General features: G+C 54.4%; 4 protein-coding genes across 4 annotated transcripts; 2 read left to right on the plus strand and 2 right to left on the minus strand.

The window, feature by feature from the left end:
- Nucleotides 1-4042: 4042 nt before the first annotated feature.
- Nucleotides 4043-5771, plus strand: QBC33DRAFT_565790 (uncharacterized protein). Its single transcript, XM_060430430.1, has one exon. It carries the CDS (start codon nt 4320-4322, stop codon nt 5331-5333), a length of 1014 nt encoding a protein of 337 aa, XP_060287855.1. The 5' UTR covers nt 4043-4319; the 3' UTR covers nt 5334-5771.
- Nucleotides 5772-6248: 477 nt separating this feature from the next.
- Nucleotides 6249-10469, minus strand: QBC33DRAFT_575565 (serine/threonine-protein phosphatase pp2a catalytic subunit; the record flags this gene model as incomplete). Its single annotated transcript, XM_060430842.1, has 12 exons — nt 6249-6306; nt 6374-6446; nt 6508-7041; nt 7104-7209; nt 7272-7313; nt 7468-7644; nt 8259-8544; nt 8601-9520; nt 9585-9928; nt 9988-10201; nt 10257-10312; nt 10343-10469. 12 exons carry the CDS (start codon nt 10467-10469, stop codon nt 6249-6251), a joined length of 2937 nt encoding a protein of 978 aa, XP_060287856.1.
- Nucleotides 10470-10769: 300 nt separating this feature from the next.
- On the plus strand, nt 10770-11662 carry QBC33DRAFT_615854 (MAS20 protein import receptor; the record flags this gene model as incomplete). Its single annotated transcript, XM_060432645.1, has 4 exons — nt 10770-10962; nt 11035-11280; nt 11350-11450; nt 11480-11662. The coding sequence occupies exons 1-4, from the start codon at nt 10902-10904 to the stop codon at nt 11660-11662; spliced, it is 591 nt and encodes a 196-aa protein (XP_060287857.1). The 5' UTR covers nt 10770-10901.
- A 629-nt stretch (nt 11663-12291) lies between these two features.
- Nucleotides 12292-17189, minus strand: QBC33DRAFT_444383 (uncharacterized protein; the record flags this gene model as incomplete). Its single annotated transcript, XM_060424269.1, has 4 exons — nt 12292-14597; nt 14919-14926; nt 15560-16458; nt 16527-17189. The coding sequence occupies 4 exons, from the start codon at nt 17187-17189 to the stop codon at nt 12292-12294; spliced, it is 3876 nt and encodes a 1291-aa protein (XP_060287858.1).
- Nucleotides 17190-17417: the final 228 nt, after the last annotated feature.

Raw genomic sequence — 17417 nt, forward strand, 5'->3', positions numbered from 1 at the left:
GGCCGTCTGTTGCTAAGCATGAGCGGAGGAACGACGCAATACCGCTTTTTTGCATGCTTGATTGCTTGAATTACTTTGTTGGTTCTTGGGATCAATGCTATACTACCCATTCCGTTATTGATTGAGAATCATTCATGTTAGAAGGGAGATGCCGGATCAGAGCGTGAGATCATTTCTGTTTTGTTTTCCTGGGTTGGGTTGGGTGAACAGAGGCCCCACAATCGGTACCTCTCCATGTATAAGTACATACATAGGTACATGTGCAAATTACAACACCCTGATCTGGATAATCAAGTGGCTGGCACCTGCACGCTATGTTCCGCCGTGCGCCAGTGGCTTAGTTGATCTTCGTCAGGGCGGCAATATTCCCGAGTACCAATATTTTCAGCCGACAGCCACAACGTGTTTTTGTCGGAATGCGAACTCTGGAGAGCTGAACTGGGTTGCGCAGTCTCATATCGCTTCGGCCTTTACTTTGCAGTGGGTTCTGAGCAAGCATGAACTAACAAGCTCCAGGCAACTGGGCAGCGCGTTTCAGGTCGCCCATTGGCTGGGCTAGTTTCATTTTACTCGCAGAACCCTGTCCCTGCCCAAAATGGGTAGGTACCTACCATGACAGCAAAGGATCCACCTCTGTCCTCTCGGAGTGTCCCTGGAGTCTACCGACTTGAGAAGAGAAGAAACGGGACTTCATATTCCATTCTCACCACTCTTCCGGCAGATGCGCGTCTAGGTAACTTCGTGGCAGCGACAGACGGCTTGAATGCCGCAATATGCGGTCTATTTCCAGAAAAAGAAGCAGGTCAATATATATAAGCGCCGGCAGAATGCCATGACTGGCCAGCATCCCGCAAGTTGAGGGCCAGTTTCCCAATCCGACGCCAGATTGCGCGTGCGCTACAGGTAAAGGGCCGCCAATAAAGAACCAAACACGGCTCGCCTGCTTGTCCACTCTTTCGTGAGAGATATATTTGGAAGCAAGAATAGCCGCCGAAGGAGGGCAATCAGCAGTATATATCGGTAGTTATTTACGTTCGTCTTGCATGCAGCATCCGTCATATGAACTTGGTCACAAAAAAAGCAATGGAGCTGCTGGATTGTAGGAGAGAATGTTAAAGGTTCCTTCGGAATATTGGGCAGGGTCCCAGCGTTATCGACTCGCTAATGCGATTCCTAGTGTTTGGTATCCTCCTGCGGTAGAAGGGAAGATCCGAAGTTGCCAGAGGAACCTGATGGAGGCTGATGAGCCTCTAGTTCAGAGTGCAAGTCATGGGAAGGTGACAAACAAGTAAGGTCATGGTAATCCGGTCCAATGGCTTTACAAATAATCCTGTCCGTCCACAATCCCATATCCCAAGGCTGAGCGTCCCTTCAGATTGCCATGACACGCTGATCAAGAGTGTTTCGTTTGTAATTGCGACATGGATAGACACAAGGTACCTAGTGTGGGGCGCTTGGACGCACGTCCACTCCCCGTTGACTTCCATTCCAGTTGGCTTCCAGGTTGGCTTGCCACTCCCAATTTCTCATACCCCATCCCACTTCCCTCAGACTCACCGTGATTTGAATCGCAAGCCAGATGGGAATATTTGTCGTCTAATCCGTGTATATTGATAGCAGGTATAGCGAGGCTTTGGAGGCAATTTTCCATCGCATGGATTGCGATTAAACTAGTATGCGACCCCTCTTCAATCTTCATGCAAAGCATCACCATGTAATCCGTATGTACGCATGTACTTGTACCTTGTTTGTCGGTCGGCGGTCTGAGCATCCACTGTCGACCAACGGGCTCTCCTACCACAAAACTCACTTTCTGTTCTTGTGTACGGGATGTTTTTTTTAGGTTGGGCCTTTGGCGCCAGGCGGCGCCAGGCAGATCCCGACCACGTCCTGACACACATGGTTATCAGATCGCTGGCAAGCACTGGAGGCCCGTGCCCTCGTCTCTCTATCCGGCCCTCGAGAAATCCAAGTTCGGTCTCTAAAGACAGAACCATAGTTGGAAGATCAACTGTCACAAGGGGCTCCTTGCTCGACCCGGGCTATCCCATCACCACCCGCCCAGGGAGCCACTGGTGCAACTGTCGCAATCAGCAACAGTATCTAAATGGCCGCAACTTGCAACGACGGAAGTTCATCCCGAACCGCTGCGCCGCTCTACCAAACCTGCTGGACAGTGCCGGCAAAATCCCAGGGCATGGAGAGATAGATGAAGTGGATGGGAAGGCACGTCCACCCCGCCCAGTGCATGGTTTACACAGATCTGGGTTGCATCGTGCTGGGATCGCAACCAGGTGCCAGATCTCACCCCTCCCATAACTCGAGGTTGAGCCGCCTCTGAGGCTCTGACAGCGAATTGCATCGAGGCTGAGCCCTCCACGATCTGCACGACCCCCCTTACTTTGGCACTTGGAGTCGAAGGCCCCACCCCCGGATTCTCCTCGCCCAGTAGTTGCTCACACGTTTTTCGACAGAAGTTCAAGCAAACCGATGGCAGTGCTCGCATGAATTTAGCCTGTCGAATGGGATGGCCTCTGTAGTTGTAGCACGTCTGGCGCTCTTCCCGGCTGCTCAAGACCACCCCGGATCTTCGAATCGCATAATAATGCTGACAAGTTCATCAAGGGAGAAAGGTCGATCACATCAGACACGGCCGAGCGCTGTGCTGAGGTATATCCCTCGAGAAGAAGTTGGCCTGGCTTCGTTGGCATTTCGTAAGATGTCAATGGGTGCTACGATCAGCGAGCATGAAGGTGAGAGAAATTCGGGTTAACGAAGAGAGTATCCGACAAACTTTCCCCGAGGGGGTCAATCCATCAACTTTACTGTATAACCCCTCGTCCGCCACACCGTTCTTGGTGGGAATATAGGACCGTGAGCACGAGGGCAAACAATCTTTGCTTGGGACCCTAACGCCGTTTCAAGGATCGGGGGCACGCTGGCCAATAGAGAAACTACCTAACGAGAGTTAGGAATAAGGGTTAGGGAGATCTCCTGGTCAGACAATGGGTCACGTAACGCCAAGGACATTTGTAGGTGGAAGGGAGGTTAAAAAAAGGTTGCACAGTAACAAACTGATACAAAGGTTCCATGGTTGGGATGTTCAAGACCAACTACCTACCTACCTACCCAAATAGGTACTCACCTCTTTGCGATGTACTGCTTGTGATTGACTTCGACTTGGATGGGCTGTCCACGAAGAGGCTCAGCGCAGATACAAACTGGGAGAACATAAACGATACCAAACCTACCTAGCCGCTGGGCAATACCTACCTAAAGTGTCCATCGGTCTGTGATCGTGGGCACCAACGCCCGTCACAGCTTCCCATGTGCACATGTCTGAAGTTGGTATGATTGGGCCCCGAGCTGAGCATACAGAGGGCAGCATTGGGAGGAATAGGTAGAGAGGCCGTCATGCACTGCTTTCCCGGAGCAACATCGAGAGCATGAGAAAGAGAGGGTGGAAAGAAAAGACTGGAAACAAAAGACATATACGGCTTCAACAGGCTTGTCTTCTACTCCCCCCTTTCTTTCTGCTTCGCGCGGACCAATTGTTTGATCTCAGTCCGAGATGCATCGGTCATCGGAACTCTCTTCTGTAAAAAAGAGCCTCCAGACCTTAGTAGGGAGTCAGTGGTGCCAGCATTTGGAAGGTAACCAAAGTAAGCCGGGATCGCACTTGGCGCTGCTCTCGGAGCTTCCGAATTGTCGAGGCCGCTCCCAAGCCCGTCCAAGGTTCGCTGGTCGGAGGTTCGCGCTTAGAAACACCGACGGGGCCATCCGAAAGCATGGCCAACGGCGTCGCGGTGCTCCGACACCCCTGTCGTAGCGACTCGCAGGCGGGCTAATTCTTTGGAACCATGCCTCATTTGATTCAATAACCCTGACTAGAAACCGACTTAGAGGTAAATCATAGATTGATGGGCATCAAGATGGAGCTTCTCTCAGATGTCTCACCCATTCTGTTCTGGCCGTATATACATATGTGCCAACCCATCTCGCGCCTCGACTTGGGACGACGATTAATGCTACTGGGAAGAGACACCAATTGATGTAGGTTTCTTCTATGGAAACCCGTGAACTCAAGTGGCCTACATCAGCGATCAAGAGAGAACTTTATTCAAGTTTCAAACACCAAGTCGTCCGTCGTTCCAACCATGTCAGACGCAGTCCCCCCAGGAGGGGCGAGTAGCCCACAGGTATGGTCACCCACCCAAGCACTCCGAGTTGAGCAGATATACCAGTGCAACACTCTTTGGCAGAGCCAGCACGAGGCATGATGTAGTGATGTCAGGGCTAAACTCTCTCTCTCTACACAGATGCCTCAAGGCCCACCATACCTACCACAAACCGCCCAGTTAGGGGGCCTACCGACCGTCTCGGTAGACGTGCCCATCTCGGCGGTCCTCCTGTTCATCTTCGTGTGCGCCGCGGCGACGAATATGACCATCTTCCAGATCAACCGGAGGCGTGGCCACAAGTTCGTCTTCTCGGGGCTGCTATTCGGCTTCTGCATGGCCCGGATCACCGCCCTGGCGATGCGCATCGCCTGGGCGACCCACCCGACCAACACCAACGTCGCTATCGCCGCCAACGTCTTCACCCAGGCCGGCGTGCTGCTGCTCTTCGTCGTCAACCTCCTCTTCACCCAGCGCATGGTGCGGGCCTACCAGCCCTCCTTCGGCTGGCGCCGCCCCGTCACCCTTGCCTTCCGCACCCTGCTCTTCTCTGTCATCGCCCTGCTGGTCATGGTCATCACCGCCTCAGTGCACATGTTCTTCACCCTCTCCCCCGGCGCCCGCACCAAGGACCGCCAAGTCCAGCTCTTCAGCGTCACCTTCCTCGCCGTGCTCGCCTTCCTCCCCATCCCCCTCTCCCTCCTAGCCGCCCTCTGGCCGCAGCGCCGCACCCCGGCCGAGAACTTCGGCCGCGGCCGCCTATCCACCAAGCTGTACCTCCTCCTCTTCACCGCGACGCTCCTCGCCCTCGGCGCGTGCTTCCGCGCCGGCGTCGCCTTCGACGTCCGGCCCGCCTCGCACCCGGCCTGGTTCCACCACCGCGCCTGCTACTACGTCTTCAACTTCGGCATCGAGCTCGTCGTCGTCTTCACCTACGCCGCCTCCCGCTTCGACCGCCGCTTCCACGTCCCCAACGGCAGCTCCGCCCCGGGCCACTACGCCGCCGGCGCCGGCCGCGGCGCCGCCGACAGCGGCGACGACGTCGGGGATGAGTCGGCGTGGGCCGAGAGGGCGAGGAAGGAGTTGTCGACTTCGGATCTTGCGCACCCGGGCCCTGGGCCTGATTTTGAGCTGGGCACTGCGGGTAGTAGGTAGAAGTGCGGGTTTCTTGAGGAACATTATTTGGTTTCTCTTCTTATATCTATTTTCTTGTTGTCTTTTGAGCATGGTTGGGTATAATCTAGAGGATGACACCAGCCAGCTCCTTGCATTGCCAGGCTTTTCACCAGTGTTAGCTTGTTCGGCGGTACTCCCCACCCCCTACTGAATCATTTTAGAATATCTTGGAGTATCGGTGTATTTTGTGTTAAATACCTCGGTCGTTGGATAAAGTGGCATGGAATGTTAGCTTAGATACCTGAGAACGAGTAGACCATAGATACGTAGCATATAGGTACCACATAATCAAGAATAGGTACAGGGAGCACTGAGGTTAGGTATGCGCGGCTCCTGATAATGGAACTTACCGGCGTCAGTTGAAGCCCGGATCGTTTAGAAACGCCGATGACGTGCGTTTACATTATTATTCTTCCGGATTATCCTCACTTAGGTTCCTCCAGGTTCTCACATCGTGCAGTTTGTGACCAGTCTGACCCGGGGCATAATTACAGCACTGGCAAGGGCTTCTTGATAGCCTCATCTATGGCACGATTCTAATATTTGTCAACGACGTGATTCTTAAGCGACCCCGCGCTGTCCTATTTTCTTCTTCTTGTTAGACCCTCTGATTTGTGCCGTCTCCCAGCCAGACCTGGAAAAGACGTCACAATTTGGGCGTACCAAGACATTACTCGTACATCAACCACGGTCCCAGTCCATCTCTCCAAAGACTGCGCGCGCAGATAGATGCAGAGCCCCATATGTCGTGGCACATTGTGGCCGGCCACCACCAATCCCGGGTCTTGCAACGGGGAAAAGATAGAGAAGACCGCATGTAATCAGAGGAAATAGTCGGGAGTGCCTAGTCCAACTGTTAGCCGGATTCCGCGTCTTCGTCTCGGTTTCATGGTGTCACTTACGTCTAGAGACCATAGGTTCGCCAGCCCTTGGACAAGGGTCAAATTGCAAGCTAGACCCAGGGGTTAGCTTCTTTGGCGGCGGCATCAGAGCTAGGCTAGCAACAAGGCTAAACTCACAAGGTGTATTTCAGATGCTCGTCGATTTCCATGATGGCGGCCTGGTTACCGCACCTGTAGCAGTAATTCGGAGCTGTCCCCGTGTTAGAGCTTGCCAGAGGAGAACGGGCTGGGGGGCGGGGGAAGAGCTGTACCAGAGAATATGGTCACCACGTTCCTATCCTGCGACCAGTTGTACCCTTCCATGACGAGCTGATGAGCGCGAGCTATGAGTGTCAAGCCATTGTTATGGTTGAACGCCTCGGAAATATCTTGCCCAAAGGTGTACCCAGCACCTCGGGGCGAGATACCCCAACCGCACCTGTCGTCGGGGTCGGACCACAGAAGGTCGCACATGGGTCCTTCATGAGGAACTTCTTGGATTCTATCGAGAGCACGAATATTATCCAACGTGTCGATGCTCGGGGAGAGGCCGCCGTGGAGGCAGAAGATCTGGTTGTCGATGAGGGCTGTGAGAGGAAGATAGTCGAAGAGGTCGGTGAAGTACTTCCAGACGTTCGCGTTGCCATACTTCCGGAGACACTCGTCGTAGAAGCCGTATACCTGGGTGATTTGCCGCGACTCGTGGTTGCCGCGCAGGATAGTGATCCGTTGAGGGTATCGGATCTTGAGGGCCACAAGGAGGGTCACTGTCTCGACGGAATAATAGCCTCTGTCGACGTAATCGCCTACCACCATCATTAACACAAACAATCGGCATATGCGCCCCGTCCAAAATCAAAATACGCACCCATGAAGAGGTAGTTGGTATCAGGGTTCGGTCCACCAATCTTGAATAGTTCCATGAGGTCGTGAAACTGGCCGTGGATGTCGCCGCACACCGTCACGGGGCATTTCTGGAAGGGGCAGCGTAAGCGCGATGATAAATGAGGGCCCGCGATTGAGTCTTCAAACTTACGACGGGTTGGACGTTGGACTCATCCTGGAGGACTTCCCTCGCCTGCGTGAGAAAGGCATGTCAGCAAGCAGCAAATAGCATACCCACCGGATGGGGGTGACTTGACGCGACGACCAGGTGCACCGCGCGCGGTACGCAAGCCAAAGCCGTGTCTGTTATGGGGGGGGGATCGCGTGGGATTGGAAGCCGTACGGACCTTATCGCACAGCCTCTGCACGTCGGACTCGGCCAGCTGCTTGCAGCTCATGAGGCTCTCGATCCAGCCGTCCAGGGTGGGAATGGTGGTGGGTTCGAGGGCGGGGAGCGGTGACACGTCTGCGGGGACTCGCCCGACATCCTCCATGTTCGTATCCATGGCGAGAAATTCACAGAGCTATTGCAAACGCCGTGCAGCTCTGCGGTCCTTGAAAGCCGATCGAATGGATTGGCCGTAATTTTGTCGATTGAATCGTCGGCGGTGCTCTGGGTAATGACGTTGTTTCCTGAGCGGCGGGTCAGGTTCGGGGTGAGAGGTAGGCGCGATAGGTGAGGCAGTCAAATTCCAGTGATGTCAAGTAAATCCGGGCGAACAATCTCAAGCGGCGGAGTAGATGCCGTCCGAATCTGCGCAGTACAACACAAGGGGTATATCAAATGTCATCAAGGTCCGACCTCGTAGAAGTTGGTTTGGGCTTGGGTTACGGACGGGATGCACAAGGCAAGGGTACCAATTGCTGAAATTGCGGCGGCGGCGGCTCGTCCCCTCGCTTACCTAATGATGCCTGCCTTTTGCAACCACCTAAATCCCATCTGTGGTTGGCGTCTGAGTCGAGTGTCTGAGCATCAGAATTTCACTACTAGAAAGTCGGAATACAAATTCTCGTGCTCAATATCTCATTAGCTCGCTACCATACAACCATTTAGAAACCCCGGAGCTGTCCTTCCTCAGAAGTGACCCAGTCCAACAGGCGTGATCCCATTCACCTAAGCCTTCAAGTTCTCTCCAACGAGACTGCGGAAGTCGAGCCCGACCTCGGACATCATTTTGCCATGTTCCTTCGCTCTGTTGACGCACAGCATCCACACTTCACCTCCCTCCTCGGTACTGCTCAGCTGCCGAGCCAGGATGGTGTTGAACGCGTCGACCTCTTCCTTTGCCCATTTGACGCAGGCACTCATCATTGGCGGCGGGAAACAGCTTTGAAAGCAACTGACCGTGTTCCGAATAATGGTAAAGTATACGAACGACAACTCCCAGATGTAAAGGTGAAGATCACCCTGGAAAATACACTGCCTGATGCTGCTGTCAGTAAAAGAGTCGCCGGTAGATTGAAGAGTATGGATCCTCACCTGGATCGCTTCTGGATAAGGTCGCTTCGGGCCCCGAGATAGCCTTCTCTAGCACTGTCCTCGAATCCCAGCCTAGTCAGCCAGGAGACGTTTCGCTTCGTCTTCTTCTGTTCTTTATGCGCGTCGATGAGGTCGCGCGTGAGGAGCGTGGCCAACTTGGTGCATCTCTCATCGACCTTGAAAGATATGAAATCCTGTGCGATGGCGTTATTCTTCAGCCCAAACGCAAGGCCTCTCATCTTCTCGACCCGGGCAACTGCCGGTTCGATGCGTTGGAGAGCGATATCGATGTCTAGCTCGTCCATTTGGCTCTCCACCCATCGCAGATTCTGCTGCTTCCCATCCACTTCTATCAGCATGTCCTTGATATCGGACAAGGTTTCTAGAAGCTCCGTCTTCTGGAGCAATCCCGGATCTCGTGAAGCGAAATAATTGATCGTCTCCTTCGCCTTGTTGTTAGCTTCTCGTTCCGACTGCAATGTCCGGCGCAGCTCTTCCACAGTCTTCCGGATGTTGAGGATCAGGGCTCCCTTTTCTGTGTCTTCTGCCTTCTCTGTCCTGTAGATGAACGACTCGCGGCCACCGCCTCTGACCATGATGGCGTCGGCAAGCTTGTTTCTCGCCCCCGAAGTCTCGCTCGTGCCAGCCATGTCAACAACTTCGACATCTAAGAGGTGCCAGCAGCGGTCGGCCACCAGTTTCAGCATAGGCCCCCGTGCATCAGAACCGGGGCCATCCGCCTTTCGCTTCTTCCGGGATGCAATCAGCAGGTGGTCATTAAGGAGGAAGATCTGCATTGCCCGCCTAGACCTGTAGGTGGCATTGTCCAATTCGACCCAGGGGCCGGCATTCTGAACGACATGGCGGCCTTGTAAATTTGGTAGGAACTTCTGCGATCCCTCAACGTTCTTATACAGGGCCTGTGGTAGATTTGGATGAGCATTGTAAACCACTAAACCCTAGCAGGCGTCGGGATCAACTAACCTGCATCTGTGAGCTCCACAAGGCTGTTCGGTCAGCAACAGAGCTCCGTTTGTCTCGTTTGCTAAGCCCGGTGGAGAACTCCCCGTTAAAGTTCGACGAGTCGGTGTCGTTTGCGGCCGACCGGAGGGCCGTGGTATTGGCCTTCAACTCTGACATGAGGTTTTTCAGAGCACGCATCTCGCTCTTCAGCTTCTCCGCCTCCTTGCTGATCTTGATGAACTGGGTTCTGTTTTGGTAGACATTCTGCTGCAAATCGTTCGACGCACGGCTCTTGAGCTTCCGCAACGAGATCTCGTATTCACGTATTTCATCTTCGGTAGAATCGCAGAGGATGGTAGCAACATCTGTTTTCGAGTCAAGTCAGCCAGGCCCGCCGAGCCAAATCTTCGGACTAGGAGCTCACATTGGTCCGCAGCCAGCTTCTGGTCACGCAGTGCCTTAATATCAACTGGTGGAACCCCAGCACCTCCCCGGGAAGGGGGAGCGCCCCTCCGGTCTCTAGAAGTCTCGTATTTATCGACGTTCGGCAGCGAGGGAACAGGGGGCGCTGTAGGGTCGAAGTCACTCGGCAAGTTATTGAAGCGGCTGGAGTAGCGCCGCTTGACAAGATCGGAGGTCTACCGAGGAGTTTAGTGACATGATTATAGGCAATGCACCGAGCGACAAACATACCTTTCCACTATTCTGGGGGCGAGGTCGAGCTCTTCGGGCGGGGGCCTCAGAAGGGTCTGGTCCCGATCGACCACCACCACCACCACCGCCACCACGAGGAGGGCTATTATTCTGAAGGATTGGATTTGAGATCTGTCTCGGTGCGCTGATGGTTGGGCGACCCTTCCTTTTAGGCCCGCTACGGAGCGATACCTTGCTCCGTTCTTCGGACATGACGCAAGTTGATTAGGCGAGGATTGCTAGGAGAATGTCGCAAACACCACACATTAAGTTTCTTGGCCTAATGGCAATGTGGAATTCATTCATTGGAAACAAGAATGTTTGAGGATGATAAATAGGTTTCGCATAATAGAGAGGGAGGGAGATGCAACAACGTTGACTACATACCTCCACACATGCAACACCCGGCTAACAGCCAGGGGAGGTTCAGCCTCATGGTCCGTGCACCCTCCCCTTGGCTTGGATAAGCCGATAAGGAGGAACAAAAAATTACTTACGGAGCTCTTGCTGGACCAGCTTCATCCTGCTTTCGTGCGACAGCCGGCAATCTATCTCCTTGATCTCATCCCCTACACAAGGCGTCTTCACATCCTGCCTCCAGTTGCCTGCGGTTATTTAATACCTTAACTGTGCTGAGTTCACAAGATGTCGCAAACCACTGTTGTTGCCACAGCCACAGTTGCTGCTCTCGCGACAGGCGCGCTTGGTACGATTGAGCCTCAAGCTAGTTTTTACTAACTGGTCATGACGATTATGAAGCTAATGCCACATCTTCTAGCTTATGCTGTGTACTTTGATTATCGCCGACGAAGCCATGCCGATTTCCGCCGAAACCTGCGCCGGAACGAGAGACAACAAGCCCGCGCCGAGAAAGAGGCTGCCGAAGCTGATGCTGTGAATCAGAGACGGGCCATCCGGCTAGCTGTCGATCAGGCTAAGGAAGAGGGCTTTCCTTCAAACTCTGAGGAGAAAGAAGCCTACTTCCTTGAGCAGGTCCAGGCTGGCGAGGTTTTGGGTGCTGATCGTAAGCGCTGCTCCCTCCAGTGGAATTGCCCCCGTCCTGTCCGGGCCATGCTAATATAACCACCAACAGCTGCGAATGGCCTCGAAGCGGCACTTGCCTTCTATAAGGCCCTCAAGGTTTACCCTACCCCGGGGGACCTCATTTCAATTTACGACAAGACTGTGTCCAAGGTAAGATAGGACCGTATCCGGAAGGCCAGACCCCGTCCCTAATCCTGTGGCAGCCGATCCTCGACGTCTTGGCCGAGATGATTGCGTATGATGGTACTCTTAAGATTGGCAGCTACACTGGCGGTGGCGGCGGAGTTGACATGAACGACATGAACGACATGATGCGTGAGATGGGTGGAATGCCTGGAATGCCCACGGTTGGCCTTGACTAGGCGTCATATTTCCCACCGTTTGCCGAACCCTCCGGTCACCTTCGTGCCCGCCGGACGCCACTCCCGGAGCCTAGATGCGACCCAGATCCCCTGAGGGCCACACATTATTCGGCTGTTGACTGAGAACCTGATGTCCCCCATCCGGCATACCCCTCCTCTCTAATACATCCTCTCGACCAACCCCAAACCAGCCAATGGCTTCTGGTCATACTGGCGTGGCCTCATTTCTCATGACCTTTGCAGGCTTTTGCCGACTGTACATTAGTTCACTTCCGCATGGGACCTGAAGTGCCAGGACAGAGGCATGTAAAACAATACTGTACATAACGGATTCCCGAACGGATGCATTAACAACCGCGGGAAAAAATGGCGCAAGGATAGATCAACACTAGACCCCAGAGTCCAGTGCACGATTTCAATTCCTAGTGCTCGTTGTTCCCTCTTGATATCATTGGATATGTATGGGAGAAGAAAGGACTACATCACATAACTTGGATGGCACCTCCAGGCCCCAGGTTATGCCTAGCGCCTCTATTCAAGCCTCGCAATTTTGAAACAGCCCCCTTTAGATGGCAGGCTGACTGACTATATATTTTTATACCAGTACTCAACAGGAGCCATTCAACTACCTAGATCTCAATAGGCCTGCCTTTCCTGTCCACCCTCTGATCCCTCGGGTCGAACCCCCCTCTCCCCCAAGTCGCCCACTCGGGGGTCTCGGGGCCCATGTAGTCCTCGGGCGAGAAGTCCCCGTGCGCGCCCTTTTCCTCGAGCAGCTCGAAGAACCTGTCGTAGTCGATCAGGGTGTGCCACTTCCCGGCGACCCTGAACCTCTCGCTCGCGATCAGGATGCAGCAGCTGTGGGCGTGCTCGGCGGCGATGCCGTAGGCCAGCCCCCGCCGGCGGAGCGCCTTCTCCAGCGCCGCCACAAAGTCGCACACCTCGGCGTAGAAGGGCACGTTGGACATGGTCAGCCCCGCGCCCGCCGAGGTCGAGGTCCCGCAGTACGTCACCCCCTTGACCTCGACGAAGCAGGGGAGGCCCCTCTCGACCAGGTCGGCGTACCCCTCGGCCTCGTCCTCGATGTTGAAGCCCTTGACCAGCGTGAGCCGGAAGACGGTCCGCTGCATGAAGCGCCGCTCCCTCAGTATGTCCATGCAGCGCAGGAAGCGCTCCCAGAAGTCGCGGTGCAGCGGCCGGTCGATCTTGCGGAGCGACTCCTTGTTGGAGGCGTCGATGCTGACGTACAGCTGCGTGACGTGGCCCAGCGCGGCGAGCTGGTCCGGGTGCTGCGCGTTGCAGACCAGGAACGAGCTGATGCGGTCGCCGTGCAGCATCCCGAGGAACTCGTTGATGTGCGGGTAGAAGATGGGCTCACCCACCAGCGACAGCGCGCAGTGCCGGATGCGCATCGCCTCGGCGAACCGCTCGGCCCGCACGCCGGGGACGCCGCGCATCATCCGGATCTTCTTGTAGTGGTTCTCCCGCACGCCGTCGAAGATCAGCTGCGGCGGGTCAACTACCCATCGCCAGGACGTGCCGACGGGGTTGGTCCCGTGCCGCCAGCAGAAGACGCACTTGTTCGAGCATGACAGGGACGGCGTGGTCTCCATGCACTGGTGCGAGTTGATCCCATAGAAGGAAAACTTGTAGCACGAACCTCGACCGCGGAGGGCTGACTTTGTCCAGCGGCAGATTTTAACCCCTGAGTGAGAGCCCACAATCGAGTAGCCTTGCTTGGTCAGGGCGTTGTAGGTCGGCGAGTTTTTTGGCACCATCTCCTTAGCGGCTACAGCCGTTAGCTTCTTAGACGGTCTCTTCCCGTACGTGGTGAAGTCAACGGCGATGGGCGCACCAGCCTGGACCTGGGTGTCGTTGGCTTCCGAACCTTGCGAGGTCTGGATAATACGGCCAAGGTCTTCAACGTCCTCGATGTCGTCCTGCTTCTTCGACTTCCTCGAACTTTGTACATTCGGAGAATCTTCCATGGCTACCTCTCCGTCGTCATCATCAACATCCCCTTCATCGTCACTCTCAACGGCGTCACCTGATCCGGCAACTCCGTCTCCAAGACTTCCGGTTTCAACCACGAAGTCGAGGACTTCAGTCAACCCCTGATTCCATTCTTCGAGTCTCCTGAGCCCGTCAGTTTTCAAATCACCCATTCCTAACGGATAGGCCCTCTTCCGACCGGTCAGTTTTGCCATCCATTTATCGACCTCCTTGGCTTGGAAGCAGAAACCGTCGTCTTCCGTAGGCCAACCTTCCCTATCGCCAAATCCAAAAACTGAGTAGCCCAAAAGAGTCGACAGGGGGCAAGTATCGATCCGGAAATCATGGTGGGTGTCCTTCAAGTGCTCCAGAAGGTTGTCGTTGATTGTATCGATGTTGTAGCTCGGGACAAGGAACACATAAAAGAGGTCTGCGGGCCTGCCTCCTCTGCCCTGAATCTTGGGTGGGTTGGTAAAGTATTCGTCATAGTCCACTTCAGACAGATCCAAGACCTGCGGGCTGAGGAACAGGGATTCGGTACCCTTGACATATGCCCTCAGGGATCCTTCCAAGCGGCGCCCATAGTCCCTTGCGAGCTTGGTTGTATTCCCTGTGATGGAAGAGAAGAAGACAAGCACTTGTATTTCCCTGTTTCCAGTCTGGTCTGCTTTGATGTCAGGACTATCCTTAGCCCGCTCCCCCTTGATCCGGCGAGGCGCTTTAGTCTTTGTAGAATTGTCGACTTTGACCTCCTGGCTAATTTTGCTCACAGCCTCAGCCTTCAGGAGATCCTTTACCTCGGATCCGTAGGCCTTTGGCAGAAATACCAATTGCTCATTCCCTTCAGTCCAATAGAAGTAAAGTCGGAGTGTTAGAAGAGCCGCGAATGCCGTCAATAGGATTTCAATGCGAAAGAGGCGCCACAGTCGATCAACATCTTTGTCTCATGTCAGTCAACTCAACTAGTCCCTCAAGGTTGCGGTTAGATAGAAGAATTGGCATACCATTGATGACCAATGTGAATGTGTCTCTACCGAAAGTTCCAAATGCCATGATCGGCAAACCTCCACTTTGCCGCACTTGCAGAGAAGGCAAATATAAGCATTGTACGGCAAGCAAGTCTATGTTGGTCATCCAGCTCTGTTCATCAACTTCCAAATTTTGGTGGGGTCTGAGACTTGATGTCAAGCTTCCCATTTGTGGCCTGTGCACCAACACCTACTAATGAGTGGGGCAAACAGCTGTTGTTTTGACTCTATCCAACAAATATATCTTTACAAATCTTTACTCGAGGCACATCGTGGCAGGCATAATAGTAATAGGGTAGGTAAGAGTCAGTAGAAAGTGCCTCCTGGTGTTGACGAAAAAGAAAAGAAGGAGGCAAAAACCCGAATCGTTGTGCAATTCCCTCTCTTGGTTGATTACTGAATTCTAATGTTGCACGTCCAAGACTTATAGGGGTTAAGTAACTCCTGGCTCCTGGTTACTAGTCACTACATCTATGTTGAGTATGGTATGCCATTGCAATATTACGTGAGAGAACTGTAAGTCTAGAGTTCAGATAAGCTGCGGAGTTGCGAGTTCATCGCTACCTCTCTCCTGAAATGCCCTTTCTGACTCGATATTTGCAATGGTCTTATCCCCTTAACACCGAATGAGATTTATGGTGGTCGTGGCACACTCGATACAATGATGCCCACCGACTAGGTAGAGTGATCTGGCCGAGTGAGATCCTAACGTGGTTCATTCATGCTTCAGTTATCTAGGGGTATTATATACGCAGCTATCATTCATAATCACCCCTGAGGGCCCCATTTCTAGCCAAGCCCTCTTGTTGAGGAATCCAACAAGGGCTAAAAGGCTCATACCCTCTGATGAACTTCTTTATCCGAATCGTTCATCGACATCGAATATGTAGACGTCTCTCCGTATGGCGTCGTCTGTTTCTGCCGACCGTTGTCAACCTCGACAACCACCGTTGTGACCATGTCCATCTGGATCGCCATGTCGCTGATCCCTGCCGGGCCCCTAAGCGACTGCTGGCTGCCGTGTGTATCGGATCGCCTGCGCGCGAGGCCGAGGGTGCCGCTCCGGTTGCGGCTCCGGCGGCGGTGATCCCCGCCGCCGAATCCCAGGCGCCTCCAGCCCATCCACTTTCTCGCCCAGCCGAGCGTCCAGCGGTCCTTTGGCTCATCGGCCGCCGCGCCGTCGCGGCCGCCAGCCCCCTCAACCCAGACCATGTTCCCGTACTTCCGTTCGTGGGGGGTCCTCATGAAGGCAAACGTCGAGAGGCCCGAGTCTTCGGTGTCGATTTCAGCGCTGAAGAGGAGCGATCGTCTCGTAATGCCCCACAGCAGCACATCCAGCCAGCCGTTGCTGGTGATGAGAGCACCCGCCGCGCAGAAGTAACCCACCGGTATCTTGGCACCTGTCATTGTCGCGATACGACCGAAAGCCAGGGGAGCCGTGCACACAAAGTAGATGACCGGATAGATCAGAAAAACAGGGTGATAGCCGCCGCTGTGTGCCAAGGCGCTGTCGCCACTCGCGGGTGGGTTGGCACCCACAGAGCGCGCTGCGACGCTCAGGTCGACGCTCGTCTTGGATCCCAGCGATTTGCTTCGCAGCGGTGGCTGCGCGGGAGGAGGTTGAGCGGCAGGACGCCGAGAGGGTGGATGTTTCTGACTACGGCGTAGAGATATAAAGACAAGGGTGTAAAGTATGGTCGTTATAGCAAGGGAGATGAAGATGAAGAGATAATGCGTGAGGAGCCGGATCGTCTCGTATTCGATATTGACCCAGCACTGTACAGAGAGTCAGCCTCCATCAAATGTCACAGAAACCAGAACCAAATCAGGGAATTGGCACCCACCCAAGCACCGGCCCGAACATAGAAGCCTCCAGCGCTGCGGCCGTTCTTCGTTGCGATGATGCCGGCAGCAGAAATAATGTAGACGAAGACCCATATAACAACAATGGCGAGGTAAAGTGCCCACTGCGGCGGTTTGTATCCCCACACAACTATGAGATACGTATGCACGGCGATAGCAGAGATGAACCCGCCCGAGGCCAAATCCCCCGTCGAGACCAACCAGGCCTGGGCAGCACAGGTTGCTGTCCCGACCTGGATACTATCCGCAGTGAGCCAGGAGGCACTGAGTAAGAAGGAGGAGGCCTGGTGCATGTCCGAAAGGAGAAGGTTGTAGACGAGGACGAGGAACTGATTTGGCGAGCCGCGTTTCCTCCTGTCTGTGCTTCGCCGTTCGAGCCTAGAGTCACCACCCCCAAAGTGCCGCTCCGCAAGCCCCAGGGCCAGGTCGACCGTCTGTGGTTCGCCACTGCCTGCCCCGTTTGTTGATCTGAAGTGCCATCGGACAAGTTTAAAGGTGAGATAAGAGAAGACGAGGGCCGAAGAGATGAAAGAAATGGCGGCTAGTACAGCAACGGCCTTCAGCCCTGAGCGAAGGACCCCCGGCAGGGGCGTGAGAGTGTCGCTCTCCGGCGCCAACAGTACCGCCTGCGCCGGGTCTGCCATTGTCTCGTCGACGACGCCTAGAGGGCCATATGAACCATGTCAAAACAGGGCGTGCTATATATGGAAATGAGAGAGACGAGAAACGGCCAGGGCACGGACGCAACTGGGTGTCACTGCGCTGGAATACATGCCGTGGCTGGCAAGTTATTGTTCGGCAGGTTTACCCATCCGGGGGGTGGAAGATGGGAGTTATAATCAGCCCCCAATCCCAAGGAACTGGGCTGTTGT

This window comes from Phialemonium atrogriseum, assembly GCF_030411735.1.
Source record: "Phialemonium atrogriseum strain 8032-3 unplaced genomic scaffold QBC33scaffold_2, whole genome shotgun sequence".
Lineage (NCBI taxonomy): Eukaryota > Fungi > Ascomycota > Sordariomycetes > Cephalothecales > Cephalothecaceae > Phialemonium > Phialemonium atrogriseum.

Coding starts and splice junctions, on each gene's coding strand:
- QBC33DRAFT_565790 (XM_060430430.1), top strand. CDS start 4,320: ATGCCTCAAGGCCCACCATACCTACCACAAACCGCCCAGTTAGGGGGC.